Consider the following 12,582-nt stretch of genomic DNA (forward strand, 5'->3'; position numbering starts at 1 on the left):
GGCTCAGTGCTTTTGATAAATCAAAGTTAAAATTATCAATTTAATGTTAACGGAATACAAGAAAGTAAAGTCAAAATTACTAATCCGGTAATGATTCTCCACTACCCATCTGGTTTTCAATTTAGATGATCGTTTGTGTATTTAAAAAAATATAATTGATTACAAAATATCTTCAAGTTACAATTAATTGTATATATTATTTTTAGAAATAATTCCCTTTTGGATTTTATACCTTTCCTTTCTTTTAGAAGAATAAAATAATGATCGATATTTTTAATCGTCCCGGATGAGTTTACGAGTTGACATGTCATTCCTTCCTATAGAGTTTAACCTTTGGAGAAACATGTGTTATATTTATCAGCGATCAAGCTTATTGTATTGGTTTTATCCGTTATGAACAGTCGATCCGATCACGATAAAACTATCATTACTGGCGACCTGAGTGGTTTAATAGGAAAACTCATACCTGATTAGAAGAAAACGATACAAAATAATAGGGAAATTGAACATCGCCTGACATGTTACCTAGTAATAAAATACTAATTATCGACAATACAAGGCTCTAACTATCATTTTAGATCTGTCTTTCTTGATGAAACAAATATAAATCTTGAGAAATTAAAAGAACAATATAGAAAATAATTGTTGACATGTGCGGGTGACACATATTGTTTGTTTATCAGTTTGTTTTCCCGCATCCCTTTGATTAGAACAAGCAAAAGCTAAAACAAAATGTTAAATTTAGCAAGGAAAGAAAATTGAAGTTAATAATTTTATCATAGAACAGCCAAATTGAATAGATAGATACATTCATTCATTCATTTGATCATTTCTTAAATTCCCCATAATTTAGATATAAGAGGTATAGGAATACCCTTTACCGTCAGTCGTCAATTCGCTAATTTTCGGCTACCGTTAGCGTCAAATACCGTGATTAGTCAAAATACACTTATCGTGATTCGTTAGAGGTCTCAAATGATTACCGTTACCAATGACATTTTTTTTACTTGAATCGTCAAAATCTATCGATTTTTTTCATCGTCGTAAAAAAGTGTGCATTTATCGTCAAGCACCAAAAATTAACGTTAACGTCATTTGTTAAGACTTTGAACCGTTATTCGTCACGAAGGTGCCCCAATTAAGAGAATATCTTCACTAAGGAAAAGGGTTAAGACCAGTCTCTTCCTCTCCCTAGGATAGCATAGGTGGCAATATAAAAAGTATACACAAATTGATTAAGAAGCTTTCAAGATTAAAAAATAAAGTAGACGCAAAACAATAAAAATATGACACAATAGGTCAAAAGGCCAAATACCATAGTCGGAAAATTAATACATAGAAATCATCGTCTTTTGATCTATTGCTCTATAAAATGTTTGTTAATTTGGATGCGGGTCATTAGGGAGCTTTTGGTGACCTGGGGCTGGGTCCATTAGATTAATTGCTTTAGTTGCTATCATCCCAGGATAGCATTAATTACATGATACATCGAGATCTGCTTCTAGGGCAAATATTTCACATATCATCCATGTTTACTTAATTGTAGACTGTTGATAAATCACTGATCCAGGTAGCAACTTGAGCTTTTGCGATCACAATCTGAGCACTAAACAGTCTGTAGGCTACTAGTATGCAGGCTTCCATTAGATCTTATGCTTCCTTTTATAGCAACAGTACAAATAGAAAATTACTCATTTGACCTTTTTGTCTTTAACTTGCGTTAGTCAGGAAAATTGTAAACTAAATTGAATCTTAAAGAAATGAAGATAAAAAAAAGTGTTGATTGATTGTTTGTTGCTTAACGTCCAGCGGCAAACATAATTATAATGAGAAAGTTCTTAGAAAATACTGCAGTTGGTAGGATATTAAATTTAAGAAATTTATTTCAGACACTTAATCAGAAGTTTCTCAACTTTATATCAAAATTTGAATTAAATATATAGATAATATTCATGCGAACATGGTATTTTTTTAATTTACACACAATCATTTGTGTTATATAGGGATGATGAAGGAGATTTACTCCCAGAATATTACGAATTCATTAATATACGCTCAAAAAGTATACTTAATATAGTAAAGTTAAATTTTTCAACATACCTCTAACCCAGGTAGAGGAAAAACAATTATAAACTAAATATGTAATAGAATTTGACGTCATTTTAAAACCAAAACAGTCATCGTTTAAATTATCACACACCAAAAGACATATCAAACTGGTACAATTTTTAATATTTATTTTATATATATATTACACAATGTATCGTTCGCTCAACATGCATGGATTTTCATGGACGCTGAAAAAATCTTCGATTTCTGAATTAATCAAAATGTGATTTGTTTTTGTTATGAGCACAATAAATAAAAAGCATGAATATCGACCCTAAATGTGTAAGAAAAGTCTAAACTTTAATTCAAAGAAACAGCTGTTTTTTCATTATTACTTTGCACGAAAATAAATGATTAAGTTCTCTGTTCTTGCAGAAAAAAGTGGTCTGCCAAAACAATAAAATGTTATTTTAATTAATGAAGTAATTTTTTAGCACACACGAGTTTCCGACACATTTGTGAAAATTATCAGAATTTGTCATGAAATAGCCAATAATTCCGACTACAGTTTTATATAATGTGAAGTCCTCTGCATTATATACTAAGTTTAATTTGAAAGCAATTAAGATTTTTTAAGAGATATTTCAACTATTGTTTTCTGCAGATGCTATTTTCTCGTTCTTCACATTTAAATCAATTTGTAATAATACAATAAGATTTTCTTTTTCTGCGATTGAATTTTTATTCTGAAATAGCACAATTGGTATTTGAAGAGTAAAATCTATTTTTCTAGACATTAACAAAATAAAATATCACTTTGAATATGAAAATGTTGAAGTATTTTATTTCCCGTGTTTTGAATGACTGATTTCATAAAGTAAAAAAAGTAATTACAATCTTAAAAAAAAACCCACATGACGGACATTTTGGTGTTGTTTATTTTTTTTTTTAGTTTAGGGAGGGGGACTTAAAATGGAAACACAAGACAAAAACTACTGCGGCATAAAACGATAACATTATTTTTACATGTATCAAAATTCAACACAATAAATTAAATTGGCTAGTTAATTGGCATTGGCATAAGAGGCAAACATTTTTCAGGGAACTTATTCGTTTGTTTTTTTCAAAATCTTATTTTTTAGAATTAAAGTCATAGTGTTTTGGTATTAGGGATCGGATGTATTGACTCAGTCTAATTGAGTTAATAATTGTGTTTGTAGTCACTATAGGTCTGAGAAAACACGAAACAATTATAACAACACTCTTTTTTTACAATTCTTTAAAATAGATCGTATTTATGACTACATTATCCAAGAAAGGGGGAAGTTTCTTGTTACAAAACATCACATACTAACTAACAAAACACTGTTATTAAACTGATGGGGATAATTTATATCATTTACAAATCTCAGCAAGTGCTCGGAAATTGAAACAATTAGTTGAAAATCCGGAAGACATTTTAACTCTCATATTACTAATATCCCTCCAATGAAAACTGATGAAGTTAATTGACGAATTGACGTGTTGTAATCTTGTTCTCGAATTTGAACATATTTGTCAATAAAACCGCAGGACAAACTTGACGGTATTAGGACTTTTACATTGTCTTTCCCGGGAGTGTATTTATAAAGCAAAGGCACCCCTCTGAGATTCAAGATGAATACAACTACCGGATGACATCTTAATTAAAATACATTACTGTCAAGTCAGTATGAAAATTTGTCAACATTCTCATTTATTTCTTTAATTTACTCAATACCCGCAGAAAGAAAAAAACGTAAGAAAAATATAATCGGTTAGTCTATACCGGATAAAGTCTTAATATTTTCCGGAGAAAAATAAGTAATTTAAAATATATGTTCAATTAGAGAAAAAAACACAATTTAGCACATGTTTTCACTCTAAGAACATAATGACAATTTTAAAGCACTCTCTTATTATGGTAATCTAACAAAATTGTTAGATAGTATTTCAAAGAAACCCCATGGGTTAGAAAGAAACATTTAACAAACTGGATAATATTTTTAAAGATAGAGATTATTTGATCGATGATCATCATCAAATCACATATTGACTGAAAATATTGCCACTATACCACAGGCACTTCAACTAAAAAATAAACACCTTTATAACGTTCATCAAACAGAGCAGTTCTTAAAGAGAGCATGCGCTACTTGGAATGAAATAAAATGCCACGTGATTTAAACAGGTGCCGTACAAAACCAATATCAATTTCTATAGTACCAATTTGTATGGAGTTTGGCATTTAATAATTTTAATAGAACTGGCTTATATCAGTATAAACAATAGGCCCTAGGCCTCTGTAAACATTCTAACAATTTGTGCCAAAATAGTGATGCTGAATAGCCAAAAATCTGTTGGAATTCATAATTCATTGAATCCTGGACATGTCCCGGGGAGGTATTCCCCACCCTACCGACCCCCGGATCGTGTGCGGTGTATGTCAACATCGGCGGTATGTATATACTATATGTTTAATGAAAACTGATTAGGTATTCTGACCTAAACAAGAGCGTTCGGTTTCATTGTTCAATATGTTTCATATTTTATGAAGTTACGTCGCGGAAGATTGATAGTTCAAAAACATACCTGATATTTTTATCTAATTTTCCGAATCGCTAAATTATTAAAAAAAAAAATCGCAAATGATTGGAAAGGAAACTTTTTATAAAATGGAAGTATATATTCGTAGTTTTTGCTGAAGATAAATTTCTTAAGGTAAAATATTTATTGGAAAATTGATTTGAAAAGTGTTTAAATAAATATTTCTTATTTATTTACTATTTTATATTTGTTCAAGGAAAAAAAGAGATTGCAAAAATTCAATAAACAAAGTTATAGGAAAGGAATCTTTTAAATATATAACACGTATGAAATTGATACAAATATGTCAGCCTTTTTTGTATTTTTTTTAAATTTTGTTTCTGTTTGATATACTGTGATATAAGTTCTTGGTCAATAAATTCTCTACTCAGGTTTTTGTATTTTGTTTTAAAATTTAAAATTATTTTCAACCTTATGTAAAATGTTAGTATATTTACTTGACACATAGTTATCACTATTTAATACTAAAATTAAACAATTCAATTTCCTTTTGTAAAATGTCGTTATTACGCTCCGCTTCAAACTTTTTGTTTTGTTCGTGTATATTATTACAAGGAATGCTGAAGAACATTATAAATACCGCTCCCAACTTGACATATTTACTTTAAATGTATCCATTTTCAGATCTAAGGAAAATACATAAACAAATTGAAATGTTTACTAAAGTTTAAAATATTGATAAAATATTTTAAGATTTAAAAGTTTTGTAAATTTCTACCCGAAGTACTTATCATGTTTAATTAGTTTATATTTTTTTTAAACTTTTTTCTTCTTTTTCTAACTGTCATCTCTTTGTCATAAAACCCCTTTCTGCAACATACAATCGAGTATGCCCTAGCTCAGGTACGTCGACATAAGCAACTAGCATAGCAACACTAAAACCACCAACACGTCCGGTATTGTTTGCGCTAATTTTTCAAGAATTTTTTCAGGGGGTAAGTGATGTTTGATTGGTTTGATAAACACTTATTTTACGTGCAGCGTTTTGTGACTTAATGTTTAAAAATTGTCCAAAGTTTTCATTTTTAATACATTAATTATTTTTTATGTATTTGCAGGGAAATTTCTTTGACGATGGTTTGCTTACACGAGCTGAAGTTTTGGCAGCAGTTGATATTTCTAAACAGTCTTCACAACAGCTGATGAAGCACGACATGTATGGGCACACCGCCGACCTTGGCGGTCATAATGTCACCCCTTCAAGGTCGCAATATCATTCTGGATTTGGACATTCAGACTCTATGTTAGAACAACTAACATCAAGTTCCGGTATGTCTTTAGGAATGATGGACCACCATAATAATGTATCACACGGACTATCACATAATCACCATCAAATGTATCCCCCTGTTTATTCACACCCAAATTCTATGAATGGGCATAATGGCTTCCCTACTCATCATCCAGTACATCACCCTATGCACGATTCAGATTGTGATCCACGGGAACTAGAATCGTTCGCAGAAAGATTTAAACAAAGAAGAATCAAACTAGGAGTAACACAGGCCGATGTAGGAGGAGCGTTAGCAAACCTTAAATTACCTGGTGTTGGTTCATTGAGCCAGAGCACGATATGTAGATTTGAGTCACTGACACTTAGCCACAATAACATGATAGCACTTAAACCAATACTACAAGCCTGGTTAGAAGGAGCCGAAAAACAAGCAAGAGATAGACTAGAGGCTGAAAACGGAAATTTATCCAATGACAAGAAACGTAAACGGACTTCTATTGCTGCCCCGGAAAAGCGATCTTTAGAGGCTTATTTTGCCGTACAACCAAGACCATCAGGTGAAAAAATTGCACAAATAGCAGAAAAGTTAGACCTCAAGAAAAATGTTGTTCGTGTTTGGTTTTGTAATCAAAGACAGAAGCAAAAAAGAATGAAATTTTCTGCAGTTACCGGATAAAGACAGCACCCCAACGCTAAAGCACAAACAGTGTCTCATATATATAGCTACTACGATTGTTCGTGGTATATATACTGTGCAATTATGCATTGTGACGTGCTCTGCACAAACTATGACGTCATATGCAAATTATAATTATACCGAACAAACGTTTTGATTTTCTATATTATACTTTTATACAAAGTTGAAAATTTCTACAGATTTGCTTTGATAGCAAATATATATACATGTATTGTATATATATAGTGTGAACATAATTTTTACCATTTCATTGTATATAAACATTCTTTAAGTTATTTATTTATTACCATTATTCTTGTTTTGTTATCTTTTGAACTTATATGCTGAACAGTTTTGATTACTTTTTGGTCTATTATATAGACTGTTGATAACATGAATATGAATTCAAAACTCAATTAAAGAAAACAAAATCATACGTCATTTTTCAATATAAAATCTAGTCATTTAGAGTATTCACAGAGTATTCAATTCATAATGAGCTTTAATCAAAAGACAGTGGAGAAATATAACAACAATTTGTAAATGCATTAAGATATCAAAAATACTTTTAAGTTTAAAAACAATAATTGCAGACATATTGTGTTTCTTGGTATTTTTTTGTCTGATTGTTTTTAGAGCAGATACATTTGTCACCAATGTGATACAATACAATCCCGTTTCTATGTCATTATTAGATTACTAACAGACGCTAGTCTCTTATTCTTAGCTATCTAATTAATTTAAAAACATGCGATATTTATGTTATTGGACCTGACGCCTGTAGCAAGTTGACATTTTCATGATATTTCATTCACTGCTATGTGTTCAGGGTCTTTTGAGACCAATTCAGATCTCATATTATTGTTTCAAACTAGAATGGATTACAATGCAAGTAAAATGATGTTTAAATGCAAAAAAAATATTGTATGCTAGAAAACGTGTATAAAAAATACATTTAAGTTAACGGTCAACTTTAAGTGAAAAAAAACCCCGAAAGTATGAAAATCTACTTGTCAGGAAACGTCTATATTCGGAAGTTTTGCAAATGTTTCTAAGGAATTTAAAGTTGGATGAACATTAACAAAAACGGCTTTCATTATATTTAGCAGCTAATTTGTAAAGTGTGTATTCTTATAAAGCCAATATTCCCTTGAAAAGGTCGTTCTTTGGAAAGTTTACTTTATCAAACTGATGAGTTTGACCGTTAATAGCGTTTGTTACAATGTTTCAAAGATCTGATTGTTTGATTGATAATCTTTGTAGGAACAAGATATAATTATCTAATGACAATGCGATCATAATGTAATTGAGATCGTAAACACAGTAAATTCATCACTTTTACTCCGACAATTCAATTGTTGACCGCCATTGATTTTCCGGAAGTGTGTCCGGAAGCGATTTCTGTCATTATGTTCACCTGCAATGCATTAGAACAATTTGTTACAAAGAGCCATTGAGCTTTTGTGGTTGTATTGATCATCTAATGTTTAATCTTTATGTCTCATTTTTTTACGTTTACAAACTATAAAATCAATGGAGTTTTCATTGTTACTGAAAATTAAAGTATTTAAATGTATGAAATGTTTTCTTTCTTTACAAACTGATATATACATGGGCGTACACGGGAAGTTTTACTTAACCTTTTTGCTGTTTGATTCTTCAAATATGCATTTAATGATGAGAAGAAGACAAATATTGTTCTTTCACTGATTGCTTCATGGAAAATAAACAAAGATAGACACAGTTCAAAATGAAATGACATTAAAAAGTGCTAAGCATGATCGGTATTGATTTCCTGTATTTTTATAACTTATTGGAACCATATGAAAAAGTATAACGCCGAACTCTAGACACTTAAACAAACATATTATATAAAACACACAAAGGTAACTTGCGTTTTTTAAGCAATTTGAAATAGATCTGAGACACTGTGGTATCTATGTTCCCCGTTTCTAAATAAAGTTGTTTTGAGAACTAAAGTTCAAGCACCCTAACATACAGTTAACTTCAGATGAATTTATCTAAACTGGACCTATTATTATATGCCTATTATTATCTTCTATTTATAAAATACATTACAACTCGCTACAAGCAAAAGGATTATCCAACTAAAGAACAACTACACATAATCATAATGTGTAAAGAAAAACAATTGTAGTATACTGCTGTTCAAAACTCATAAATCGATTGACAGCAAACAAATCAGGGTTACAAACTTAAACCGAAGGAAACGACGAAACATCAAACATTGAAGTGCAACAAAAAAGAAACGACAATGCAACATACATAGAAACAAACTTTTAGATAATAACGGCCATATTCAAGTTGGTACAGGACATTTTTTGTGGCAAGCCAAACCTCGCGCTTTATAGCTATGTTAAATATACCGCTAAAATGACATGAGAATATTGTACGGTTGCCATTTACCAACCACAGACCAAAAGACAAGGATGTGAACAATTACACAGGTCACCGGACGTCTTCAACAATTTCAAAAACTTATACGCTGTGTAGAAAATTATAAAAATCTTAGGAAAACGAAATGTGTAACAATTTCAATCGAAAATATATGGCCTGTTTCTTCACTCAAACATTAAAAAAAAAACCAGTCACACCCTAATTATATACATGAAAAGTGTATATACCAGATAAAGAATGTGAGTGATTTTGCATTTGATCAATCTTGTTCAATAAAAAAACCACTATGATGCCACGAGCGGGATTCGAAAGAACAACAAATCGGCAACTGTAGCTTTACTGTAATGATAAAAAGGTCGAATTTAAAGGAGAAAAACATGCCCTTACTATTGTGGTCGATACTGCCTGATGAAGGTTATTGTAGAAACATCCGCAAGGAAATTATAGGATGCAGCCTTATACTTCTGAAATAACCCATGCTCAACCAGTGAATTACACTTTGAGAAGATTCATCATGTTTAGCCTATACAAACAATATATCGGATGTCCACTATTGACCAATAATTTGCAAGCTGCAGAATGGTATTTTAAAAGTGATTTACATTATTTACTATAGTACTGATACAATTTGGCAGAATCTTCATACATTATAAATCAAATGATTGAAACAAAAATTTCAAAATACAAACTCAAGGTCTTTGAACAAAACAATTACCGTGTCCTCGTTTGTTTACTGAGGATTTCCCTTTGTCTGATAAGTTATCAAGTCGGTGACAATGCATGGTTAATCTTTTGTGCTGTTTAATGTGCTGTCTTATTTTGTTTTATATTTGTTCGTTTTTATTCTGTGGTTAGACACCACTTAGGTGTTGACATGAACATCAATAATATGGTCATTTTTATAAATTTACTGTTTGCGAAAGTAAGAATTATTCTAAATACTAAGGATTTTTTTTTAAATTTCAGACATAGATAACCTTCGCCGTATTTGGCACAGCTTTTAATTTAGAATTTTTGGTCATCAATGCTCTTCAACTTTGTACCTGTTTGGCTTTCTTTACTATTTTGATCTGAGCGTCACATGTAAGCCTTAAGTACGTACGGTGTATTAAATTATAAGCCTGGTACCTTTGGTGAATATTAGCATGTCGAAATGTCCTATCGTAATGTTTATTTGTGTATTTATCTGTTCTGAATGGTCTTGCATTTATTTGTACTGTAGTCCTGTCATGTAATGTTGTCATTTTAGTGTTATATTTAATATTGCCATAAAAGCGCCAGATTTGGCTAGCTGCAAAACCAAATTAAACCCACCATTTTTTTCTTAAAATATCCCGTACCAAGTCAGGAAAATGGAAGTTGTTATCATATAGTTCGCTTTTGTGTGTGTTGCATTGTCGTTTTGGTTTTTTGTTGCACTTAAGAGTATCTGTTGTTTTGTTGCTTTCCTCTTATAGTTGATGTGTTTATCTCAGTTTTAGTTTGTAACCCAGACTTGTTTTCTTTCAATCGATTTATGTCTCTCGAACAGCGGTATACTATTGTTGCCTATATTTATCGATCGTCCTGAACATGTATGAAATGTTTGCCACTGGATGTTAAGCAACCAACAATCAATCAATCATCTGATTTTGAAAATATTGCTCTACACAGATTTTATCTGCAACTAGTGATTCCTGGGTTTAAATGTATTTTGTGTTAATTTTCCTGAGAGAAATTCTTTCACATCTTAATAATTCTAAATTAGAAACTTATATTTTACATATATGCAATTACGTATTTTGAACAAATTATCCCTAAAAAGAGTTGTTGTTTTGGCTAATAATTTTTGGATTAACTAAAAAACATACATGAATCTTCCGAAGTAAAATGTGTTTATGATAATATAATATAAATAAGAAAAAGGAAGTACCCCTCCCTTAAAACAACAAACACCCAACAAATAACCGAAAGCAAACCAACATTGATAAGTTCAGATTGTAAGATGGACGCCATGATGCAGTCCACAATAATCAAGGAACAGTCACAAAATAATTGAATGAAACAAGAAGAGAGTATAAGACAGTAACCTGACAAAACAAACAACTAGAAATCAACAATAGACAGGTTTACATTATAGCATCCAATGATAAAACTATAAAGTTGATGAGACTATAAAAGAACTGTCATTAACACAAGATTCACTTACAAGAAAAACAAAATCACGAAAACCTGCTGATTCAAAATCAGTAACATAATAGCTCGAACTACGCAGTACTCTCACAATTCAACCGCTTCAAATAGAATAACAAACTGCACATAAAATGAACTTGAGAACACAACAAAATGATAACAGATTGAACACTTTAATAAAAAAAAAACCACGTAAAAACAGAGACCACTAACCGAAGCAAAACAATAAAAATTATTAAATAGACAATACCACATCAAAGGATTATCATTGATCGAAAACAAAACTCGAAACACCTAACCTGCTAGTATCCAGAATGGAAGTCACAACGCAAAACAGTAAAACTCCAATACTTGCTCGTAATTTTTTTAAGGTGGTACCTAACACTACAGGGAGATAACTCTGTAAAATCAGCTAAACGTTTTAATTACGTTGTGTTGTTAAGGGATTATTAAGCTTTTCAATGATCAAAATAAGTGTTTGTCAAACTGCTATATAACCAGTGTAATTTTTCTGATAAAACGGTTGGTTCAAATTTTTTGAAATTTTTATATTTTTATAAAAAGGTAAAAGTAAATACTTTGTCAAAATTTTAAGAAAAATAAACGAACCAAATTAATTTTAGTTAAAGTGTTGGGTACCACCTTAAACTCAAATTATTATGAAATTTATAGAAATAGGTAGTATGAAGGTTCAACATCTGTCTTTAAATTCTTCTAAATAATGCAAAATGAACAGTTTTCAAAACCTTCCTTTTATTTGATATCATCGGCATGTCATAATGTCTGTGATCAAAAATAGTTTTTTATATTGTTAAATGCGAAGCCATTGCTCATTACTTTGATAAGTAATTAAAGTGATTAAATGAATTCATGTAGTACAACATGATGTCAATAAGTTTAATGATACTATAATGTTATATGTGTATGGAAGGCTGTTTCGGCAATTCCCAGTTGTTGTCGATGCATTAATGAATCGTCCTGAAGGGTTAAATTCCGTTATCTCTGATATTACAACGAAAATTATAGGATTTTTATTACAGTCTTATTTGGTGATACGTTTGGATTATAGGAAACCATAAATGATAGGTACAAAATGTATGTGAGACATTTGAAATTTTGAAGTTATGGAATCAAATTAGTTTGAAAAACTTTCTAATTCATCAACGTATGTTTGGTCGAAATATACCGCTGCTTGTTAACTGTCAGTCCCTGATGGAATCACCAGCGTAGTACTCAATGCTTTAACTGCTCGAATCATAGCAAATTCTAAACGTAGACAAATGTAAAACAAAGAAGCCACAAACCGAAACAAAATAATAAATATTAAACAATATCACATCAAAGGATTATCAGTGCTCGGAAACAAACTCTTAGCACCTAACCTGCTAGTATGCAGGATGGAAGTCAC

General features: G+C 30.9%; 1 protein-coding gene across 6 annotated transcripts in view; it reads left to right on the forward strand.

Annotated features, from left to right (window-relative positions):
• LOC139485563 (inhibitory POU protein-like) overlaps positions 1-8,165 on the forward strand; it is a 30,737-nt gene extending 22,572 nt beyond the window's left edge. For 4 of the 6 annotated variants that reach the window (XM_071270146.1, XM_071270144.1, XM_071270142.1 and 1 more), the window contains exon 3: positions 5,733-8,165. In XM_071270146.1, the coding sequence (XP_071126247.1) occupies positions 5,817-6,584 (768 nt within the window). In that variant the 5' untranslated portion in view covers positions 5,733-5,816 and the 3' untranslated portion in view covers positions 6,585-8,165. Of the gene's footprint in view, positions 1-4,233; positions 4,526-4,682; positions 4,789-5,732 lie in introns of those variants that run through there. The other 2 variants (XM_071270140.1, XM_071270145.1) reach the window with 2 other exon arrangements.
• The last annotated feature ends 4,417 nt before the right edge of the window (positions 8,166-12,582 follow it).

Source organism: Mytilus edulis, chromosome 8 (assembly GCF_963676685.1).
Source record: "Mytilus edulis chromosome 8, xbMytEdul2.2, whole genome shotgun sequence".
NCBI classification, from domain to species: Eukaryota; Metazoa; Mollusca; class Bivalvia; order Mytilida; family Mytilidae; genus Mytilus; species Mytilus edulis.